General features: G+C 33.6%; 1 protein-coding gene across 4 annotated transcripts in view; it reads left to right on the forward strand.

Moving 5' to 3' along the window:
- Positions 1-26,071, forward strand: part of LOC118202712 (transmembrane protein adipocyte-associated 1-like) — a 130,880-nt gene that overhangs the window by 54,812 nt on the left and 49,997 nt on the right. For all 4 annotated transcript variants that reach the window (XM_035374898.2, XM_035374899.2, XM_035374900.2 and 1 more), the window contains 2 exons: positions 8,423-8,502; positions 15,974-16,090. In XM_035374898.2, coding sequence (XP_035230789.1) covers positions 8,423-8,502; positions 15,974-16,090 — 197 coding nt within the window. The remainder of the gene's footprint in view (positions 1-8,422; positions 8,503-15,973; positions 16,091-26,071) is intronic.

The following is a 26,071-nucleotide window of genomic DNA, read 5'->3' on the forward strand; positions in this document are numbered from 1 at the left end:
GTTAAAATTGCAGATTGTGTTGTTCCTTAATCTTCTAATTGGATCTGGCTTATTATTTTTTGCAGACTGTTAGAGCAATTTTATAAAAAGTAAGCTTGAACTTTCGATTATGTCAAAAAGAGTTTCAAATTCTGGAGCTGCCAAAGGATCTACAAAGCAAAAGCATGTTTTGATGTCCATCAAACAAAAAGTGGAATAGCTGCAAAAAATGGATAAAGGCATATCTGTCTCAAAATTATGGGAGAAATCAACTGTATATGACATAAGCAAAAAGAAAAAGGAACTTTTTGAATATTTTGTGGATTCTGACACCCCTTGCAATGACTAACAGAAAAAGGATTCGTTATGATAAAAATGACGATCATGACAAAGTGATAAATGTTTAATAAAGTAAACAAATAAATGTTAAGCTTTTTTTTGTAAACTTTGATGTCATCATAATTGCTCTTTATTTCATAAATTACGGTTTCATATTTTTAATTGTATAATTTCTGCATGCCATCTTACCAGATTTAAATTGATGATCTATAATCCAGAAAAAACCCTAATCTGTAATCGAAGTCCCGTCAAGTCCGGATTATGGACTTTGTACTGTATCAGCTTTATAATTTACTTAAGCAATAACCTCTTAATTCCTCATTTTTAATTTGGGTATTTCCTCTCTGTATTTTAAAAATAGTAATACTTTTTCTAGGCTACATCATTTCTAGATCAGTATATGTGACATGGCTTGTATAACACTCATGACGTAGATCATTCAGAACTTAAACTCAAAATTTCGATAGCTGAAACTTTCTCTTGATAAGCAACCTAAACCAAAACTTTCTCTTGGTGAGCCTCCATGTTGGATAATTTTGTTACCCGTAATGCACAGTCAAGGTGGATTAAATATTCATCTTTAGTTTAATTGACATTTGCAGCCACAATTTACTTGGGACTCTTAATCATGCCTACTGAAAGATGTATGTACAACATACAAAGAACATTTACTTTTTGATACTGTTGCGATAAAAAGAGGAAGTAGCATCTTAATGGCAAGAGCACTGAAGCAAAAAGTGCTCAATTATCCAATGTGGCAGCGTATTAAGGGAAGGTTTAGGTTGCTTATTAAGACATAGTTTTAGCTCTCCAAATTTTGAGTTCAGGTTCCAAATTAGCTACGTCACTAGCGTTATGTAAGCCATGTAACATAGATTGATCTATAAATGCAGTGCAGAAAAGTTAATACTATTTTTAGAATGCAGAGTAGAACTATCCAAATTAAAAATGAAGAATTAATAGCCTGTTGCTAAATTAAATTATAAAGCTGAGTTACGTATTTTTTCATACCTATTCCCCCCCTTCAAACAGAAGACTTGTCATCTGAAAAGCCTTTTTAGAAGAATGTATTAACCCTTTGCGGTTGCATGTCCACTCTCAGCCACCAAAGCCCTAAACAAAGGTTGTGACCCAGCGCTCACCATGCAAGATGCAGTGGCGAGTCTCATCTTTTGAACGTAATGAAATCGACAATGTTTGAGGATACCTTGTAGAATTCCAAAGAATATTTTATAAATTGTATTTAACAGTAATTAGACATTCTCTCTTCTTAAAATATTCCAAAATAATTCCCCAAAATTCAGCTAGAAGAGAGAACAGGATACCTATGCCACGTTTTATGTTCGTCCGAAAATCGGTGGCACAACTGGTAAATGATTTTCGTGATGGAGTAGATTCAAAACCAGGAAGACCATCGACCTCCGATAAGGAAGAAAGACTTAATGGAAAACTGCATATATTGCGGTATTCTGAAAATGTAAAAAGTAAAGATTGTAGTGTATGTTCAAACAGAAAGATTAAGAGTGGAAGGCACCAAACCAATTATTTTTGCGATACATGCACTTGAAAACCTGGCCTGCATGTTGTAGAGTGTTTTGAAAAATATCACACGAAGGAGAATTATAAAACATAATTTTTATACAAAAGCATATCGCCAGATTTGTGTATTGAATACAGATATATGTAAAGTTCACAAAAAAATTACTAAATCTTGTTTATCCATCGTAAACGCATGCTACGTATCCCTGCTCTATCGACGGAAATTAATTCCGACCAGTACGATACCCATCTCCAATTTAATCTGACTGCAAAGGATTAAAGCATTAGTGAAACAAGAAAAATACAATTTTGGGGGAAAAAATGATAAAATTTTGATCTAAATAACTATTTTAAAATAACAAAATCTTGTAGATATCATTTTTTAAATTAAATACAAATTGAAAATTCTATTGAAATTTGAAGTTTGCAATTTCATCTTTATGTGAAAATACTGTAAAGAGTGTCATAATTTTTTCCAGATATAACTGTCTTTGAAAGTTCATAGTTCTGTAAAATCTTTGCTTGAATATTTCTCAACTTGCAGCCTATGCAGCTGTCACTTGGAAAATCACTTTATTGTGATGTTCAGGATTCACGATTTCGACCATGCCATTTTTAGTCAGTTAAATCGTCTGTCACATCCAGGCATCAAGGCTTCGAGCAAACTGATACAGCAATGTTTCGTATGGCCTAGCATGCAAAGGGACATAGCCAACTGGACACATTCGTGCTTGGATTACTGAAGATCTAAAATTGTCAGACACACCACCAGCCAACTTAAAATTTTAATTTGCCCTCATTGATTCAATCACGTGCACCTCGATTTGGTTGGGCCATTGCCGCCTTCTAATGAATACTCCAATATTCTTACTTGCATCGATCGATTTACTTGCTGGCCCGAAGCCGTTCCTTTGGTAGATATTTCAGCTGATATGGTGGCAAAGGCATTTTAAACCATTTAGATTTCTCGATGTGGAGTTTCAGAGCAGATTTCTACTGACCAGGGGTGTCAGTTCGAGTTTCAATTCATCACGTCTGTTAAGTATTTGGGGCACTTACAAAGTGAGAACCTGCCCCTACCATCCAAGTTCCAATGGAATTGTTGAGAGATTTCATCTCTCCTTAAAACAATCAATTCGATGCCACACTACATTACAGTGGACTGATGTGTTACTTCTGTATTTCTAGGTCTTCGATCAGCGTTAAAAGAGGATCTGAATGCTTCGTCTGCCAAATTGGCATAAGGTACTAATCTCCCTCATCTTTTAATTTGTCTCATCTTTTAATCCATTTGCCTGGGGATTTCGTACATTCAGTCAATCCATCTACCTGCAACATATATCCTGTTACATTCGTGCATCAGCTTAGAAACTGCATGTCAAAATTGCGACCAGTTCCTGCCAGCGCTCATTGCAAACAAACTATGTTCGTGCATAAAAACTTAGAAACTCATCTCATGTTTTTCTCAGATGTGATGCTTCAAAGCCTTCTCTCACACCACAGTTTTCAAGGCCACATCAAGTGCTAGCTCGAAACGAAAAAAAATTTTAATTTTGGTCAACAAAAAGTTGTTCTGTCTTAAGCTGGCATTTATCTGGACACCAGAAGCCACTGGAGCGAATGCGTCTTCATCATCGCAAATTCCATCTCAAGATCCACATCTATCTCCAATGGACTTCAGTGCAAGCTGTTCCAACCTTCGACAGAAACCCCAACTTCTGACTTATCAAATGCTACGACAAGAACATGCTCTTGCCGCCGAGTTCTTATTAACCCAAAGTATTTGTAAGGTATTAGCACTGGAGGGTGAGTACTGTGGCGACCTGCCTACTACAACTCAACGCTGCCAGTCTGGTAACTCATAGCAATGAAAAACAAAATAATGATTATTTTATTGTTAATATATTATTAACGATCTGTTTTTGTTATCATGGTTGCTTGTCCAGCTGCGTTTTATTTTATTATTAAAAATGGCTTATTATACAAATTAAATTATTTTTATTATTATATTAAAAGCAGTGTGTAATTATCTGTCTCGAAAATATTGCTACCATAATTAGCATTTTATTTTCAAAGTGCTCTTCTAAGCTGTTAAACAGAGTCTTGAAAGTATCATCAATAGTTCACACCTGTTTATCTATGCCTGTTAAGGCAGATTGAAGATAATAAAGTTTTTGAGCTTCCAAAAGTCATAATTTGAAGAGGTAAATGCAGTAGTTTTTGTTTTGAAGAACTTCCATTCATCATAGTTACTCAAAAGTTAAGGTACAGAGATTTCTGGTAATTTAAATTAAACAGTTTTATTTTGATATGTATGTTGAACAGTTTTATTTTGATTGGGGAAGCAGTAGAGAAAGTTATATGCATTTAAAATATTTTAAACTTACCTCTGACTTGTCAACTGTTCTTCCATGTTAATCTTTTAATGCTCCAGAAGCTCTTTAACCTCTATTCATTCATAATAGCCCTCTTTAATTCCCTAATTTGAATTTTAATATTTTTTACAATAATAATTTTCATTTCAAGTTCTGCTGTATCAGGATCTGATGCACTTTCATAAATTTTCATAAATGATCATTTCATAAATTTCATAAATGATGCACTGCATAAATTTTCAAAATATAGTTTAAATATCTCATTAGCTGTAACTTCAGTCCACCACATTTACGGTTAAAAATAGTAATATCCTTTTTTATATGTGGCATTTGGGATATGCATTGTCCCAACTCTGCCACTAGAGAAATCACATCTGCTGTATTTTAAAACTGATTGCAAATTAAAGTTGCAGAGTCATTAGGTTTTTTTATATGCTGGAGATATGAAAAATGTGCAAAGCTCTCACTGGGATTTGAACTCCGGACCTTTTAAATATGCTTTGAGTGTGCTTTTAGTTACACCATGAAAGTGTGCAGGAAAAGGAGGGAGAAAAATACCTTATATACTCTTCTTTTAGAGGGTGACTCTAGATAAGGGGACCCTGTCACCAAATCCTGGTAGTGACAAATTATCATGCAACACCTTTTAGTTCAGTCAACATTTGTGAAGTCATTATTTGTTTTTTTTATGCTAGTGATGTGAAAAATGTGCATTGTCCTTGCTGGGATTAGAATTCCAGATCTCCCAAATACACATCGAGTGTGCTTCCAGATACACCAAGAAGGCATGAGGAAGGGAGGGAGAAAATACCTTATAAAGTTACAAAAGACAGCTTTCAACATCCAAAGTTTCAAGCAAATATTTAGAATTGTAAAATTAAATCTATAGGTTTAAAACTGTCGCTCCATGTTCAATTCTTCTTCGAACCACAGTTGAGTGCCATGGTTACTTTCCAGTGTTTTGCATCTTTCTTGGGGTTCATGGTGTTGCAGAACTCTGCCCACTTTTATCATTCGCATTCAACTATTTTTTTTTTCAACTCTTTCAGATGACTTAAAATGTCGTTTTCTATTTTCTTCACGATTATTCATTATTAGAAGTTTGTTCATATTATCTCTTTCAGTGATCAAGGAAGTAATTTCCGCATTATTCCACTAGGTTATCTAAAGCCTTCTTCTCTTACCTCTTGGAATACTTTTCTTCACTGCAGCGGTGATATTGTAAATGAAAGTTTGCATTCTTTTATCTAAGTTTTTTTTTTTGTATTGCTACACTTTCACACAGTTTGTCCAATATGAGCGTAAATATATCCAGCCAGCCTTTTGAGAATTCCAAGATCTTTTCGTTTGCTGAGTATGTTCCAGACAAAGGGATAAAACAGCGATGATAGGTTGGTGATTGCTAATGGCACTTCTCAGAATTTTCCAACTACAAAGGCTAGTGATTTGATAACTTGTAACTGTGAGGTCTAGTGCCGACTCTGTTTCTGTTGTTCTTGATAAGTGTTTCTTTTATCATTTAAGATAGAGAGTCCCATGTCCATAAGCAGGTCTTTGACTTGCTGTCCTTTTTCATCCAAAATAGGGGAAATTCTGGTAGGACTTTTTGTGTTGAAATCTCCCAGCAGTATTACTGAATTGGTTTCATCTTTAAAGGTATCGTCCACCGGGGCAGTGTTGATAGTTGAGTAGTCAGATGTTAAATGTTGATCAAAACTATCGAGTGACTAGCGAAGAAAGCTCGTAAGGCCTGGGCTTCTGTTTTGGAATGGGGATTACTATTTGAGGAAAGGCGATTTCTTTATATTTAATGTTGTTTTTGACAATGGCCATTCCACCTCCTGTTGCAAAATATATATTCCAGAACCTTGATTATCCAACTGGGATCAAAACCATCTCAAAACCTCAGTTAATAATAACTGAATTAAATATGTTTTCTTTAGTTAAACAAAAATCAATAGATGATTTTATTTTGACAAAAATATTCATTAAAACATTGAAATAAGCAAGCTTCTCTAAGCTTTACACAAATTCTGAAATTTCATGACATTTTTGTGTGCATTTTTTACATCCCTATAACTACATCAATTGCAGCATAATTATGCTTGATCTGTTGAAAAATCAGGATGTTGCATTATATACAGCTTCTGTATGTTTAATTTCACACGGTTCATTTTCATTTCATTATCATCCTCAGTATTACTTTTTATCACTGCAATTTTCATTCCCTGGATCTATAGCCCGAATGACTTCTTCATTCAAAGAAGTGTATTCAGAGATGAATGACTGTTTGCAATATTGCATTGGGATTGTATTTACGCAAGTTCAGTGATTGATTGCATTTATTGCCAACAGATGTCTCTGTATTTAATTCATACGATTCAGACTCTTAAGATACTCAAATTTGATTCTAATGGCAATTTTTATTTCTACTTATGAATTACTAAAGTAAATTATGTTAGCAGTTTTTAGATTAATAATTTATAAAGCACATATTGAACCTCTGTGATTGTACAGAAGCTTAAGTAATTTAAACAAATTTCTGTATATTACTAGATGCATTAAATTTTTATGAAACTCTATATAATTAAAACTAAAAGTGTATACTATATAATTAAAACTAAAATTGTTTCATAAGAAGAAATTTAATTTAATTAAAGAAATTTAATTTAAATACATATTTAATTAAATATTCTTTGCGCCATTGCTGCAAGGAATGAAATTTAAATTAAAACAAATTTAAATTTTAACAAACACTTATAAAAGTAAAAAAACAAATTTAAAGCCAAAATAAAGAAAAAAAAGCCAAAATAATTTTTTGAAAAATTTTAAAAAAATGAGCAAACATATAAAAGATTTAATTCTCGAACTAATCTACAATATCATTTAAATTCAGAAGCATAAGCAAATCAAGTGCAAAACTAATCCATGAAAATAAATTCATTAATTTAGCAGATTAAAATTAAACCAAACAATTTTTTTTAAAAATGCATAAGTGAATGACTGTTGAGTAAGCAGGAGACAGACTTATCAAGGGAAGTTGCCTCCAAACCGAACTCTCCAATCATTCAATTCATGTTTCGTCATTCATGCAGGCAAGGGTAAAAGTCAAAATCAAAAGTAAAAAGAAATACCAATAAAGTGGTACCCTTAGAAATTAGCATTTAAGAATTAAAGTTCTAAAAGGAACATACTATAAAAAAAAATTAAATTTTAAAATTTAAATTCAGGGTCTGAAATTCGTGTGCTACTTCCAGATACATCTTGAAGGCATAAGGAAAGGAGGGAAAAAGTACCTTATAAAGTTACAAAAGTCAGCTTTCAGCATCCAAAATTTCAAGCAAATATTTAGAATTGTAAAATTAAACCCATGGGCTCAAATCTTTCACCGCATAGTATTAGAATCATTGAAACGCTGTGCATTAACAGTCCAAAATGATTTAAAAAACTGAACACTTCCTCCCTCAAGATTTATTAACAACAAATTAAGCAACAACATAAGCTACAGCAGGGAATCTCCAATGATTCAGAGTGTTATCTGCATCAGCAATATGGTTCTTGTAGCAGGATTTCAATTCCTGAAGTGATGCTTTCTTAATGGCATATGCATTGCACTAGATGGCGTCAAATTTGGTGTCTAATGTGAAGCATTCTGTATGTGAAAGCAGAGTTTGAAAATGGACTGTAATTAAGATTATATAAAGTATTATTATCTAAAGTATTATGTATAAAGCCCTATAATTGAATTTTTATGTAATGTCCAAGAAATCCATAAAATCGTCTCATTTAACTGGGAGAAAATCTGAAAAGAGTCTTTAAAAAGTTGCTTTGAATTGTGCAACATTCCCTTTTGGAAAATCTTTGTTCAAAGTTTCAGCGATTTAGACCTTTCCATTTATGTGCTGTGTTGCATGCATATAGTCTTTCTGTTATTATCATAAGTGTTGTTGAATAAAAGTAAAGTGTTATGCCTCTGATGATTTAAACACACACACACACACACACACACACACAAAAAAAAAAAAAAAAAAAAAAAAAAAAAAAGTAGCCATCACTGAATATGACTGTATTTTAATGACATATGCATTAATCCTAGTAATTAAGAGATATCAAATATTACTTTATTTTTAAAAATATGATCATGAACCAGATTGCTTGTAATTTGGTATTTATTTTTATCTTCATTTTAGGGCATCTAGATAGTCAAACTAGTATTCGAAGGGTTCTTGTGGTAACATCATGTGTATCGCTAATATACTCTGGACTACAGGTATGAATGATTAGATGCATCTTTTATTACATAGATAGACATTTTTACTAGTTAATTGTTGTGATTATATCCTGCATTCATGTTTTTAGTGAAGGTTTATAAGTTGTATCAATGCAATTTGTAAATACAGACTCAAATTTTTGTAATTATTGCTGTTTTTTTTTTTTGCCCTTCTTTTGTGAAATGTGGAGTGTTTATAATTAAACCTTACCTGTTATGATTTCCATATATTGGGGCGAGATAAATTTGTTTAAATGTCAATGACAAGAATTGTATTTATTCATGTAATTCATGGAATTAAAATCTGTCATATAATATTTTAATTTTCTTTTATAACTGAAAAAAATGTTAGTTAAAAGTGATACTGTATAGTAGTGTTGAAGTCTTTTTAGTAACATTTTCTAATGATACACTGCAATATTTAAAAATACTAACTAAACTGCTCAAAACAGTTAGGGATATTGTGAATTTAGTATGAAGTAACCATATAATCAATACCTTTTTTTAACAAAAATGAAACAGAAGAGGTTAAAAAGGAAAATTATATTGTTTGCAAAGTTGGAAATATGCAAATTGTGTCTGTGACATCGAAAACTGCACATTTTAGATATGGAGTGAAAAGCAACCTACAGCATTCCTTATGTAAACAACTGGCACCGAACATTTTATAACAGTGAATGCAGTGTTTCAGCAAGATGACTTAGCCAAATCAGTAACGTGGAGGGCCATCGGTCATTTAGAGGTGGGTCAAATGCAATCTTGAAATGAGGATTGAATCATGAATGAGGTAGAAAATGAGGATTGGTATTTAGCACTAACGGGCTGAAGAAATGGCACTATGAATGCCACTTTCTTACTAGTTCTTTAAAGGGCTACTGGTACCAGAGTTTTAATTCAACCTGTTCAAAACTGATTCCACCATTTGGGTTTGTATGCTCACAGACGTATGGTATGTGTTTCAGTGACACAGGGCCACTGTGCTGCCTGCAGAAGGTGGCCACAGGATCATCTCAGATGGGAATGAGATAAGTGGATCAACATGCTCTTCACGGACGTGTCATGCTTTAACATACAACCTGACAATAGATTCTCATCTGGAGAGAACCTGGTACACTGAATACTGCTGCATATATGCATGAAAGTGTCTCATTTGGCCAAGGCAGAGGGATGGTTGGGCCGGTATTTCTATCAGTGCCTTCACCAACCTGCACATTATCAGGAATGGAGCAGTAACTGCTGAGCATTATAGGTATGAAATCATTAGACCTGTTGTAGATTTCTTTACACTGCAGCAATCAGGGATGAATTCATTCTCATTGATGATAATGCAGGCCACATTATGCTCATCTAATGGACAATTTCCTTTATGATGAAGGAATTCTCGAAATCGATTAGCCTGCATGTTCCCCAGATATGAACCTAATCAAACATATTTGAGACATTCTAGGGAAAAGGATTGCTAGTTGCTTATCACCCCCAGAAACAGTTTGGCAGGTTGAAAGCTGTCTTCTACAGGAGAGGGAGAGAATGCTCCAGCTCTTCATTGATAATCTTTCCGTGCCTCGTAGGTGTTTGACATTGCTTTCAGTCAGGGGAAACCATACCTTTTATTGAAACTGATTTGTATCCAAAAAGTAACTTTTTTTGTATACTATGCTTAAATTGTACATTTTTTATTTACTGATTTTTTTTTTTACTTTTGTCATACTATACAACACCTATACATCGTACATCAGCCACCAAAACATTTCTTCATCTGCAGTTTATATTCAAAATCATAACATCCTTTAATTGTGTTGAGCAGTGTATACTGATCTTTTAGGTTTCCTAATGAGACTTAATTAATATTGTTGTTGTTTTGGAAATAATTCCAAGTCACGGTGAATTAATTGGACAGTGCTAGTAGACTGGAATATTATTAATATGGTAGAAGAATGCTATCCCACAGGAAAATTACTTCAACAAGTAAAATGGAAAATGTGTTGGATCACTTGCTGTTCATAAAACACATAACTAGATCTTTTTATTCTTTCAAGAGCAAAAAATAAAGCTTAAATGTTACCAAACAATAATTTTTTCATACTCGCATAGATTTCCTTTCGCTCATTTTGTAGTTTGTAGCTCATGTTTGTAGCATATCAGCAGTCTTGTAATCCAAATGGTATTGTCTGTTAACAAAACATTTAAATCTATTCTGTTTTTATTTTAATTCAGATAAGAAATTTTATTCTTTTATTTTTGCATTAAAGTATAAAATGAATGTCTCTGAAATATTTTGTTAACCTTTTCGCGACGGTCCACCTTTGTTTAAGACGCTCGTGCGGGACGGAAGGGAATCAAAGGCAGTCACCGTACAGGATGGACGTTTTGCATCGCTAAGCCTAATTTTATAAAAAAAAAAATCGGGGTAAAAAAAGTTTCGCTTCTAGCATCGTAATTTTTGGTATCATTTTAGCTTATTACTTGAGCTCTTATATATGTTAAAATTAGCACTTAATAATGTTTTTTTCTTTATTTTACATGAAAGTATACTTAAAAAATTGCTTATCTTGTAAAATAATTTTGGGAAGCGCTATTCAAATTATTCCAAAGTTTTAATTGATAAAATCCATCAATAAAGTTTTAAATTAATAAAACAACACAATAAAGACTATTTACAGTAAGAAGTAACAAAATTTAAAATGAAGACTGAGTGTGGTAAATCTTGAAGCATGGAGAAGTATCACTTCTAACTCTTAGAAAAAGTGTCACTTTCTAACTCTTTAGAAAATGAATCATCACCCTCATGTGCATTAATAAATGGTTCATTGACCATACGAGGGTATTCTTCCTCTAAAAAATGGCACCTTCCCCCCATAATAGACTGGAGATGAGGCTTTCAGAAATAAAAAGAGAAGAAACGGAAATATATCTGAAGGCAATGCAAAACATAAACAGTACTCCACATACTAACCCTAAAAGACCGTGCATAGTAAAGGAAAAAATAGAATAAAAAAGGGAATTGGATATAAATCAGACATGCAAATGTTTGTGCAGACATGCAAATGCACGCAGCGATTTAAAGAGCTGACCTCTGTTTACGCTTTCCCTCCCCCCCCCCACTCTCACAAGAGCTGATGAGTAAAATACCAAAGTCAAGCAGAATATATCTAACTCAAGATCAGGAACCTAAAACTGTGTTCGTGTCAAAAGTAATGGACATAGGATGCCATCTAGTGGCCTTCAGAAAAACGTTCCAGCTTAAAATACGTACACGCATCACCCGTCCTCTGAATGCGACCTCTAGTGATGTGTGGATGGGACACCCGGCTGTAAGAGACGTTCTTAGGGAATGCGTATATGGGACGCCCGTCCTGAAAGGGTTAACAGGCAAAGGAAAGGCCTTTCAGTGACTTGTAAAGGAAGATTGTTGAACGTGAGAATATGGTTAAGGAAAATGCAAAATTTATTTCTCTGCCTCAAATGAAATAAAATAAGAGAATTAGAATGAATGATTTAGAATAAAATAACATGCTATCTTATTGGAAATCAGACATAAAAATTTTCCCTGTTGCATCTTATTTTCTTTGTATTCACAGTTACATCCTATATCTACTGCAAATTGTTTGGTTTTTCACGTCATTAATATTGAGTATGTTAATTACTTCATGTTACATTCAATAATTTTTTAGCAATCATTTAAGTCAGAGTTATTCTATCTTGGCATAAGTCCAAATATTGATGCTGTTTGATACTGTTGATGAATTGATGTTAGTTTTTTGATGCAGTTTCAACATTAATGTATAATCATTTAATGTCAGTATCATTATATGCTTAATTTAAATTTCATAAAATATTAGTTTTCTTTAAATGGAAATTTTCTCTAAATGGGGAGGGTATGCAGTTTCTAAATTAACACAGTGCATTCCTTTAGCGAAAAAATAATATGCACGTTACCTTCTCTCTATTCCTTTTCTTTGGAAATGAAAGATTTCTCATTATTTTTATCCTTTGTGAAAATTTTAATGTGCCTTGTGACTTTTGCCAGATCATTTTCTATGTTTATGCATGCATTTTACATACATAGTTTTATATCCCTTTTGTAGGCCTGTAAAAGACTTCTGTTTATTCTGATATATGATTTTTAATATATTAGTGTAAGTTACGTTTTATGAACTCCTTGCTATTTGTGTATTTCAAATGAATGCAGGCTATTATTAAATAACATAAAGTAAAGTATGCATCTTGTAATTTGAAGTTTTCTGAATTTATACTCTCAAAAATGTATCCTAGTTTTGTGTTTGCCACTGCTTTCTAAAAATTCTGCTTAGTGATTCAAAATTAGTGATTAGTGCTTAGTGATTTATAATAATATGCAAGCAGGCTATATTGTCCTATTCCTTTTTATTATTTTGTAATCAGTAGTGCTTATCTTGCTGCCCTTTTGTGCCTTTTTGTAATTATTCAAATAATGACTATGATATGAGCTATTTTAGAACACGTGAGTTAAATTATTGGTATATCAAAAAACTTATTGCTTCTGTTCATAGAGCTACTTATAAGTAGTTTTTCATTTTACTCTGTAACTTTTGTGTATGTCTGCATTTATAAGTGTAAAGACACTAAATGCTTTATTTGTTTGTGTAATAGCTAAAGCATCTAGAACAGGGGTTCTCAACTAGTGGTACGCGTACCGCTGGTGGTATGCAAGAGAAAAATGTGGTACGCAAAGAAGCAAAGTAATTTTAACTATTAAATTCAAAAATTAAAATCCCAACATCCTGATTGACTTTTTTCTTGAACACTAGTAAATTTATGTGATTTAAGCATTGTTCAAGAGTGGTGGTGGTAATAGTATTTTGTAGTGGTGATACTAAAGGTTTTCAATTTTTGTTTAGATAGTATGCATTAGTGAAAAGGTTGAGAACCACTGACCTTAGGGTGAGAGAAAATTATCAAGAAAATATGTTTATTATTTTATGAGAGATGAAGCTATTGTACTTGCTGCTACTTTGTGACTAATTGCACATTGGCTAGTCATATTAATCCACTGCTAATGTTATGAACAATTATTTGAAGTGTTGAATCTTAAGCAACTTTTCAGTCTACTACTGCATTGTGATTAAAGGGAGAGTTTTGTATTTGTATTAGTATACCTTTCATTGAGTTTTGTGTTCCTTCTTTCATTGAGTTCTTTAGTGAAAAACTGCAGTGAATGCCATATTTAAAGAAATGTTATGTTATTATTTGTATTATTTAACACTATGCTTTTTAGCATTTTAAATAAAGTTTTTCATTTAGTGTAATCAACATAAAATACATGGCATATTAAAGATTAATTGCTGATTTCTTTTCCATTTTTTCTTATTATTAAGTTTATTTTTAAAATTATTTATGCCTTCATCTTTTACATCCTACAAATTAAAAATTAAAACTGAAATTAAAAAAAATTATCAAAATAAGTGTGATAATATTTGTAATGTAAGTATTAAAGGCATGAAAGATATAATAGGAAAGAAACCAGAATCAACATATTGGGAAAAAAAAAAAAAAAAAAAAAAAAACCCTGTATTAAAATTGAAGTATGTGAATGTTATCTCCTAAGGCATAATGTAATGTGTTAAAATATAAAATTTAAGAGCATTTTATGCTGTTTGTCCTGAATCAATTTTAGAAATTTATTGGCTTAAAAAAATTAAGTTTTTTTAGAAGACTGTCATTGTGATAGAGCCACTGTTAATGCTTCTTTCAAAATATTGCTTCATTAAAGATATATTAAAGTGAAAAGTTTTGTAATGTCAGTTACATTTTAGCTTTTGATTTGAAGACATGAGAAATTCACATGTTAGTAATACAGGCTAATGCTATATATTATCTGACTTCCTTTGTGTAATTGTTTTTGCATGTTTGAAGGAAAAAGACATATTAATTTCAAATTATAACTAATTTACTAGAATAATTTAGTGATGATTAAATATGACATTAATTCAGATGTAATATGCATTTAACAGTTGTATTGGTCCTCACCTTGGAATATTTCTGCTGTTGGATTTAAAAATTTGAGGACATATGCTAATGACAGGGATTAAAGTTGAATGTAATTTATTTCTGTCATTTTAAGGTATGTTTGAAGAGGAAGGGATTTTTAATTGTTAATATTTGTATGAATTTTTGTTAAAGTATGTTATGTTTAAAAAATAATGATGTATAAGATTTAGTTTATAGTTTTGATAACATAATGTTTTTGTTGTCATTAATATTAACTCGCTTGCTCGCACTTTTCAACGCTGTTCCAACAGTGTAGTTATTTTAGTAATTAAAATTAAGTATATTATTTTAGCTTTGCTATTTGGTTTTTTGATTTAGCTTTGGAAGAACTTTTTTAATTTTCACAAAAGTTTCTTTAATGATTAAAATTTACAGGAAGTCTGCATTAAGTGTTTTAGTCACCAGATTTGAATATTTTTGTTTTTCATTGGTTAATCATGAATAACTACACCCTTTCATTGATCAATCATGAATTACAACTTCATGTTATGTCTATTCAAAATATTTTTATCAACTGTAGTTTAATCATCATTTTATCTCATATGGGATTGCTGTGCCCTTTGAAAGAAATCTGAAAATCACTTTGAAAACATTTGTATTGATGCTGTAAGTGATTATCTCTTGTATATTCTATTTGCCCTTCCTCTTGTGCTAAAATTTTGGATGTGCCCCCATAGAAATGAAGGTGAAGTGTCAAGTGAAAACTAAGCAGTTGAAACTTCTGTTCCAGTCCGTTACCTTAAGAACTTTTTTCAAATGGACAGAGATGCAATGGGCTCATAATTTGGCATGCTGCAGTCACATGCACAAAATTACAGCAACAAAACATATTCTATCAGTCACAGCAAAATGCTGTCAAGTAATTGTTAGGGTTTGTCTTTATCCAGTTGTGTGAATTCTGACTGTCTGAGCAGCAAGGGCCTTCATGAAGATCTATACTTAAAACAGGATTTATGAGCTGATTTTGCTTACTTACTTTATTTTTTGTTTTTCTAATTGTGCATTCATTGGTTGGTATTATTATAAATATAACATTTTTACAATAACGTTACTAGTACATAGTAATTCATACAAAGTGCCAACAAAGCTCATGACTGAATAAAAATGGGGCATGTCATTTAGAGGTTTGAATTATTGCTCATTGTGCCCACCCACATATTATTTAAGGAACATTAGTACCTAGTTGCATGTGTATCATGAATGGACATTTAACAGAGCAGATGCTGTTAAATAAACAGCTGGCTTGTGCTTCCATCATACATGATGGAAACTGCATGCAACCAGTATATTCAACCACTGATAATAGACAGTCAACTGCTATAATTGTAGAGCTTTAATCAATGTATGAATTTTAATGTTTTGATGTCTTGCCATTATTTTTAATAAAAACATTTAATTCCTAAGTATGTTTTATTCTTTTTATTAATAACAGTTTTTTCACCAGGGTGCTCTTGAAATAAAAGTACCTGATAAGAATTTTTTTGTGCTGCATAAAAAGAAAGGTCTTTTTGGTCATGGTGGAATGTTATTTTGGTTTATCAGCTCGATTCTTTTCAGTTTGGTAAGCCTTGCATCATATAATATACAAATTATAATACTCTTCTTGAATATATTTGCATATGTTATCTAGATTGTAAACTGTGAACAATCAACAGCCCTTGTTACATGACTTTAATTCTACATTGTATGTTAAAATATCTTAGATATTACTTAATTGTGATGTTTCCCGTGAAGAATAAGCAATTTTTTATGCAAACTAATTGTCCACATTCAGAAAATTGAATTTTTTTTTTTTGGTAACTAGCTAATAACAGGAGACTAAAAAGCTGCAGATTTGGGAGGAAAAGCTATATGTTGAAACAATTTTTTTTTTTTAAAAAAAAGTAATTTTTTTATGATTAAAGGCCTTGATTTTGCATTGAGGAATAAACTGCATTCAGATTCAGACTTTTGTGAAAAATTAAAATGATTTAATTTTATATTTTTATTGCATTGTTTATGATTTAATTTTACCAAATGTAATCTCTCATTAGATAAATGGTTTCATTTTGATGTCCACTCTTAGTAGTCTATGTTAATGTTTTACTGTTGGCACAAGTACACTTTTTATGAACTAATATATACATATTATACTAATTACTTTAAGAATATATAGAACATAAGTGTTTAATGAAAAAAATGTGTAGAAAATCAAACAATTGTAAAATTTTTAATTACTTTTTTTTTTTCCTTTTGTGCGATTAATATCTGTTATTTCATCATATATGTGTCATGTCTCTCTGTAGAAGGTCCCACAATTTACTGCTTAGGATCTTTAAGACGTTTGCAGTAACTGTTTAAGATTAATATCCTGTTTTTCTTAGTGCAGTTATAATGTCAGATTTGTAGGACAAATTGTTAAGTTACTGATAAGTTGCCTTTTCAGAATGCTTTTGCATCTCAGTGTTTTCATAAGTTTCCAAGGTATAAACTATTTGACATTCATCACGTCAAGCAATCTTATGCAAAAAATAACATGGACATTAAGAAACGATCTGCAGGTCTCCACAGTATCCGTATTAACCATATTTACTAAAAAGCTCCTCTTAGTTAAGATTTAATTTTCTGATTTAATCACATAAGCAGTGTGATGATTATCTAGAAAATCTTAGTCAGGGGAGGTAAAAGTTTGTAAGGATTATGTTAATTTTTATTAACAGTTAAATTTTAAGTTAAAGTTCCTTTCCTGTCATATTCATAACTTCAACTTACTACTTCCGGCCAGAACGTAGATTTGGAATCTTGCTGAATATTTAATGAGGAGGAGCGGTATTTAAACCACGAAGGTACTTACCGAGCCAAACAGAATCAGAGTTTCTGATTTACGTGCGCGTGCCTTTCTGGCCCCACTCTCTCTCTCAAAGCTGTTATTACGCTCGGCCGTACTCAGGCCCTTGCTAATCTTCATAGTCAAATAAGTTAAGAGGCCAACTCGATTTGAACCTTGATAACTTCGGCTATACTTCTTTAGTTAATCTTAGTTTTAGTTTAATTCTTAGTCTTTTAAGTTCAAGCCCAAGTGTGAGCTTTGTTTGTACACTCCTAGGCAGAGTTTTGTTATACCTTATTGGAATAATAAAGGGTTAGTTACCCTTCTATCTTGTTTCTTGTCACCGAACTCAAGCAATTATTTGCTTATCAGTTCTTAGATTCTTCACTTCGAACATTAACTTAGAATTCCAAAGTGAGGAACTCGACAAGTTGATACTGCCTGATGAAATAGATTTGAACTTAGCACATTTAGCAGACTATAAAATTTTCAAGACCAAAGCAATAGATTTTAAAAACCTTCATAATATACCGAAGTGCCTCTGAATTAGAGATTGCAAGTCAATAACAAGTTGGGCCTCCTCTAGCCTTGATAATGGCTATACACGAGAAGGCATGGATTCAACAAGTTTGCAGCAGCATTCTACAGAAATGGCTAGTGAAATATAGGATAGAATTATCCATAATTCAGGAAGGATCACTAGTATTGTGTGATGTGGTTTCACACCTTTTTCCAAAGCATCTAAAAGGTGCTCAGTAGGATTTAAATGAGCGCACCCAGGTAGGCGATTCATGGCAGGGATGTCAGAGAAATGGTCATCCAACCAGGCAGTAGCCTAGGAGACTGGGACCTAGGAGACATGGAGTTGTCGTGCTGGAATACTCTATTTCCATGTGAATAACAGAGCAACAACGACTTGAGGCCTTTGTCCCTCAAGTCATAGTACTCAAAATGACTGATAAAAATTATGACATATAAAGAAGAGACGTGAACATCCAGAATATTATAGCAACTATTAAGAGCCTTTCCAGATGTCGAGGGAACTAATGCGTACCATGAGGTGGCCATCATATAACTACTGGCAATTGAACACATGCAGTTTATCTCAGTGTATGGCTCGATGTATTCAAAGTTGTGTTTATGTCCTCACATTAACTTCCAACTTCAAAAAAGAACTAATGTGCCAGACAAATTGGTGCTATTTTACAGAAGTTCAGCTTTTCATGCATCTAGCAGTCATCCCTCACTGAGTATGTGATGATCATCAGTTAAAAGTGACCTCAAAAAATGAAAACTCAGTCAAGACAAGACAGAATTCTGAAATATACTTTTAACTCCTCACAAGCCTCAAAACCCTCAATTCTAGATATTTTGGCTGCTATCGAAAGAGCTTTTAGACACATAAAAAGAAATTATTAGGCACCTTATCACTCACAATGTGAAATTCAACAGTAAGCCTCTGAAACCAAATCTAAACAGCAAAGAATGCTACAATGCATGAAATTCATTCTAACCTGGACATTATCATTTCAAAGGCTGACAAAGATGGCCAGATACTCATCATTGACAAGAACACTTACATCGATGGTGTCACTAAACTCTTAAACAAAGGACCATATAATCTAATCCCTAAAAATCCTTCACCTTTGGACCTCTCAAAAATAAAAACTGCGATCAAATCTTATCAAAATCCTTTCTATCAACTTGAAACGGTCGCTTATCCCGTCTGTTGGAAATTATGCCAGATTATATGCTCTTCCTAAAATTCATAAAAGTGGTATTCCTTTCCGCCGCCCTATTGTATAAAATTTAGGCACTGCCATACCTGTTAGCTAAATATTTAGTTTCTAGATTTTCAACTGTATTAGATAATATTTATACCATAAAAAATTCAATAGAGTTTGTGAAAAACAGTTAAAAGCATTTCTCCTAGAAATTTACTGATGGTTTCTTTTTATGTAAAATCATTATTCACCAGTGTTCCATGATTTCTTGAAACCAGACTTCAGGAATTTCATTTCTCTTGCATGGAAATTGATGAGCTAATTTCCCTCACTCAACTCTGAAACAAGCTCATTTTGTTTTTTCCAAAATATATATTACAAGCAAACTTAGGGATTAGCCATGGGAATCTTCCTCATTCCCATCCTCGCTGATATCTACATGCATTATTATGAATCAAAATTATTTGAAACTTTAAACTTCCCGGTATGGTTCCGCTACATAGACGATACTTTTACCTTGTTGGACAGTAATAAAGATGATTTGAATAAAGTTTTTAAACAATAAATTCCATTGATCCTGCTATTCTGTTCACTTTTAAACTTGAGACACGCAATTCTCCGTTCCTCGACATTTTGGTAACATGTAACATTTGCATCTAACTTCATTACTATGGTTTACCGTGAACCTTCGTCAGTTTGCTTTCCACCACACTTCAAATCATGTTATCAGACTAAACAAAAGTTAGCTTCATTTTATTCTCGTGTTTTCCATGCACTTCAAGTTTTCTTCACCAAACTGCCACTTGATCTAGAACTAAATTATTTAAAACCAGTGGCTATTGACAGCATTTTTCATCCAACATTATGAATGAAACAGTTAAAAAATTCTCAACACACCAAAAGGCACACTCTTGTTTTAGGAGATTATAAGAATTATGTTGTCATTGTTAAATGAAAGGAAAGTAGACACGGACGTTCGTTATTGCGTTTATTGGCCGTGAGAACAAGTTGGTACAACAAATATAGTTTGGTGCACGCAGGCGCCCTCTTGCAGAGAACAAAATTTAAATTTGAATAAGGCACGAACATGCCGCCCATCTTGAAATACTATTTCAACATTCAGTGATTAAAGTTCAGCAAATTAAAAAATAACAATACAATATTAAAATCATGATATAATACATATGAATTAAAACTCAAATTGGTAATGGACACAATTTTGTAATATTGCTTTTAACCAGGCCATATGAAGTCTTAATAGTCACAACAATAACAATATTGTCAAGACCAGGATATAACTGAGTAATTTACCCATTTTCTGTTTAGTTGGAGGTAAGTTATCCTCCTTTATGTGACACAGATCATTAACTTGAAGATTTTTAGTTGGCAAAAGCCATTTTGGTCTTTGTTGTAATCGACACAGATATTCTTTGTGCAAACGCTTCCAAAATTGTTGAACCAATTTTTTGAATATGTTTCATCTAGTGAGATGGGAAACATAACTTCAATGTAATTTGGTTCAGGAATACTTGTTATTGATCTACCAATAAGAAAATGACCAGGCTTCAATGCTGATAAGTCATTTGGATCATTAGATAAATTTGGTCGCGAGTTAAAACAAGCTTCTATTTGTGTGACAAATGTTTCAAATTCTTCATATGTCAATCTCGCCTCGCCAGTTACTCGTTTTAAATGATATTTTGTTGATTTTATGCCAGCTTCCCAGAGTCGACCCATATGTGGCACACCTGGAACGTTTAGATGGCATTTAATGCCTTTATCAACCAAATATCTCCTGATGTTTTAGTTATAAGTTGTAGATCTAGCAAGCCTTTTAAATTCCATGAGTTTGATTTTGCTCCAACAAAATTAGAACTGCAATTGCTATATACGAGGCATATTTGGAAACTAAGTACCGTTTTGAAAAAAAAAAAAAATAGTAAAACAATTTTTTTAAATCCAATTTTATTTTTACATGAAAATACATGTCTAAACTATTTTTCAACATAGTTTCCGCCAATGATCAAACACTTGTCATAGCGGGTGACCAGTTTTTGTATACCATCGTCAAAGAAACTTCCCGCCAGTTTCGATAACCACGACTCCACAGCATTTTTCGTGTCATCGTCAGATCCCGAGCGCTTGCCACCAAGCTCGCGCTTCATGTGCAGGAACAAGTGATAGTCGGATGGCGCCAAGTCCGGGCTGTACAGTGGGTGATTAAACTGCTCCCAATGAAACTGTCGAATTAACGATTGAGTGACACCAGCAGTAAGGGGCTGAGCATTGTCATAGAGCAACACAATTTCTTTACTGAGCATTCCTCTTCGTTTGTTTTGAATGGCACGCCTTAGTTTTGTTAAAGTCTCGCAATATCGTGCCGCATTAATGGTTTCACCTCTGGAAAGAAATTCAGTAAGCAAAGCGCCTTTCCTATCCCAGAAGACAGTGCACATGATTTTTTGTGATGACATTGTCACTTTGAACTTTTGTTTTTTCGGAGAATGAGTGTGCCTCCACTCCATCGATTGTTGTTTCGATTCTGGTGTGAAATGACACACCCAAGTTTCATCACCTGTCACAATTTGGTTTAAAAAGTTTTCTCCCTTATCACTGTACCACGTGAGAAATGTCAGGGCACTACCAAGTCGCTTTGTTTTGTGAACATCAGTGAGCATTTTTGGAACCCATCGGGAACACAGTTTGCAATAATTCAAGCGGTCAGACACAATTTCGAACAAAACAGTACGTGAAATATGTGGAAATGCCTGTGAAAGAGTTGTCATTGTGAAGCGTCTGTTCTCATGAATTGCTTCATCAACTTTCCTTACCAAATCAGCGGTGACAACAAAGGGCCGACCACTCCGAGCCGCGGCGTGGACATTTGTTTGACCTGCATTAAACATTCTTACCCACTTTCTCACCATTCCATCACTTATCGCGTATTCACCATGAACTTCTGTCACTTGACGATAAATTTCGGCCGGTTTAACATTCCTCGCGTTCAAAAATTTAATCACGGCACGAATCTCGTAGTCAGCAGGAGAACTAATTGTCGTAAACATTTTGAATGTGCACAGCAAACTGTAAACACAACATAAATGGTGACAATGAAAGCAACCAAAATGGTGACAATGGAAAGTCAGTGAACAAGAAAGACTAGTGCGCATGCACGGGACGCCTACCACAGCGCTGCGAAGGCGCTAGAAAGAAACGGTACTTAGTTACCGAATACGCTACGTATGTGTATCACTGCTTTTGCCCTTGCGGGAAATGAACCTTTTAAGGACTGCTATAAAACCATCTGCTGAAAGATCAGTAACTAATTTTAAGTTAATAGCTCTTGTTGTAAAACAAACAAATAGGGCTCTATGCCTTGAATGGCCTAGAGCCTCGACCCTTATTTGCTTTAATTTGTAAAGGACCTGCGTAATCCACTACACAGCGTAACCACACAAGAGTAGGGGAAATGTGACTAGATGGCAAATCGCTCATCAATTGATTAGTGACAGATGCTCTAATTCTGCAACACTTTGTACATTTTCTAACTAAATCTCTGATAACAGCTCTAGCGCCTATGATCCAATTTTGTTCTTGAATGCAAGATTGCATGAGCTGTGGACCTGCATGCAAAAGTGTTTCATCGTAATGTGTAACAATGAGATGTGTTAAAATGTGCCTCTTTGGCAGCAAAATGGGATGCCTAAAGTCATATGCAAGGTTTGCATGTCGCAAGCGAATGCCCACCCTGAGAATACCTGAATTATCTAAAAATGGATTTAAAGATAAATTTTGCTTGTAAGATAATGATTGATTTCTGCTTAAAGTGTTAATTTCATTCTTAAATTCATCATATTGCATTAATTTAATTAACATATGCATAGCTTTAGTTAATTCACTAGTTTTTAAAAATCCATTTAGTACCTTATATCCTGAATTTCTACAGTTATTTACAAACCTCAGACATAATGCTATAACATGTTTAAGTTTGGTGAGAGAAGAATATTTATAAGATTAATCATGAGCGTCTATCCAGTGACTGGCAGCAGTTGTTGACTGTAAAGCACATCTTTGCTCGGGCACAGAATCATTTAGTAGTGGTGCAGATGATGCTGGCTGAAAAGGAAATAAATCATACAATAAATCTGGACCACATAGCCACAATGAAGTAACCAGTGCTGATGATGACACACCACAAGTTGCAAGATCAGCAGGATTAGTATTTTCACTCATATGATGCCACTGGACAGGAGAAGACAAAGTCTGAATTTTTGCTACTCTATTCACGACAAAGGTCTTGCTCCATCGGCTTGCATGAGATCCTATCCAGGCTAGTAGAATAGTGGAATCAGCATAAAAATAAGCTTGTGATATAGGAGTATCCAGAGCTTTACAGGTGAAGTTTATCAATTTAGTCAACAGGAATGATCCACACAGTTCCAATTGGGGAAGTGATATGGTTTTTAGTGGTGCAGCTCTTGTCTTGGCTATTACCAGCTGAACATTGATTTGTCCAGTATCTAACAAAATGATAATAAAATGCAGCAGTTTACACCTTCCCTGAGGCATCACAAAGCCTGTGCAATTTAAACTGGTTATCTGATTCAACCAACAAGAATCGTGAAATTTAGAGACTTTTAATAAATAACATATCTTCTGTAAGCTGTTTCCATTCACGTGCAATAGCTGGAGGAACCTTTTCATCCCACTGCAACTGATGTTTCCACAATTTTTGCTTGATCAATTTATACCTAACTGTGATCAGTGCCAACCATCCAAGAGGGTCAAAAGATTTTGCGATTGTTGAAAGTAGTTTTTGCTTGGTTAAGACTTCATTATATGATGAATTGACTTTGAAGAAAAACATATCTGAAGCTGGATGTCACAGGATACCTAACGTTTTTACAGTATCATCATTGTCTAGGTTGAAAAAAACATTTGATGAACACAAGTCTGGATTAATTGATTTCAAGACTTCTTTGCTATTAGAAACCCATTCTTAGAACAAATCCTGCACGTGACAACATCTGTTTCAATTGCATTTGTAATTCTATAGCTTCAGTAATTGAACTGGCTCTGGACATCAAATCATCAACGTAGAAAATTAGTTGGAAAATTAGTTGCTTCTTCTATTGCTAACTGCTGTAAACATTTTACTGCAAGGTACGATGTTGATGTAGTACCGTAAGCAATCCTAGTTAATTGAAAATCCTGAATAGGTTTAAAAGGTGAATAGCGCCAGACTATTCTTTGAAAGTCTGCATCTTGTAGTATAATTTGTCTGTATATTTTCCCTATGTCCGCGCAGTTATAGCTACTCTGTGAATTCTGAAACGAATAATTAATGTTGTCAGAACAGTCTGTAACTGTGGACCAACCATCAATTTCTCATTAAGAGAAATACCGCTAGAAGATTTAGCAAAACCATCAAATACCACTCGAAATTTATCACCATTTTTATTCGGAAGTAAAAACTAGAATTAGCTGGAACATCAATTTCATTTTCTGAAATCAATTCCATATGACCAAGTTGTTGATAGTCCTCCATAGGGGTGTTTGTGCTCCGGGGAAACCCCGGAATTCCTGGGATTTTGAACTTCGATACCCAGAAATTCCGGGGATCGTCGTTCAAAAGGAAGTAGGAATAATAATGAATTATTTATTTTGATCTGGCTAATTTTGTTTGCTTTGAAAGCAGAAAACGCAAGGTCAGTGTGTGTGGTGAAAACTTTTCCTTTCTTTCTCCAAAGGCAGTGATAATGCGTGAAAAGGGGGAAAAAACTTCTTTTTTGTTCTTTCGTTATTGCGAGTTATGACTCATTCCCCCGGTTCTCGAACATTCTCTTCTGGATTCTTTTCGGCAAGTAGGCATGGCAGAAAAAAAGGGAGAGACTTCGTTCAACGAGATGTGCGATCACGTGACTCTGGGTTCAAAGGTCTTATCTCTCCTGGCGTGACGCCAATAAGTAGAGAAGCGGGATTTTTCGCCGTATTAGCTTTTTGTCATTGTCATTTTGTCATTGATCGCTTCTCAACTTTTTTTTCTCCGCTGTGTAAAATTTTCGTTTCATTTATTGATGCATGTGTACATTTTTCGTTTCGTTTATTGAAATATTTTTTGATTTATGTACGCAAAAAAATTTCACTATGAAATTTCTCAATATAAATAGTAATATTATACAATTAGAAGAAGGTGTCCGGAATGCATTTAGGTGGAATTGGATTGAACGAAGAGATGGGATACCATCAGCACATGGTGCAAGAAAATAAATGTTGCTATACAAGCATATTGTGGTTTTTGTAACTCACTGCTGAAATATGGTGGGGAAGGATTCAAGGCTTTCACAAATCATTCTAAAACTGTGACGCACATAAAATATTCAAAGTGCATTAGACATTCATTGACTTTAAGTAATTATGCTAATTCAAAAAATACTGATGACTTACTGGAGACTGATGCTCGGCCGTTGGATATAGTGACAAGAAAAGCACACCAAGAGGTATTAATAACTTCGTTTATCGCCGAGAATTCTCTTTCTTTCAATGTACCTCCCAATTTAATTGAACTCTGCAAACAGTTGAGCCGCGATCAGATGGCACTAAACTCGTTGGAAATGTCCAGGACTACTGCATGTTATAAGATGAAATATGGGCTCGCAAAACCTATTAAGGAAAATATCATTAAAACTTTAAAGGAGACTCCATTTTCTCTAAATTTGGATGAAAGTACTAGCAATGCTCAAGAAAGTATGCTGGCAATATGGGTGCAGTTTTATGACAACAATCAAAATGAAGTTGCAGTTCATCATTTTGCATCTCTAAAGATGGAATCTTGCAATTCAGAAGCTGTTTTTAAAGCAGTTGTTAATACTATTGAAGATAATATTCCATGGGCAAACTTAATTAGTCTATTAATGGACTCATGTAACACCATGCGTGGAAAAAAAAGGGTGTTGAAGCCAGACTACGATCAAACAAAGCACCGCACTTATTAGATATTAATGGTGAC

This window comes from Stegodyphus dumicola, chromosome X1 (assembly GCF_044657685.1).
Source record: "Stegodyphus dumicola isolate Sdum_Otavi_A_Nest chromosome X1, ASM4465768v1".
NCBI lineage: Eukaryota > Metazoa > Arthropoda > Arachnida > Araneae > Eresidae > Stegodyphus > Stegodyphus dumicola.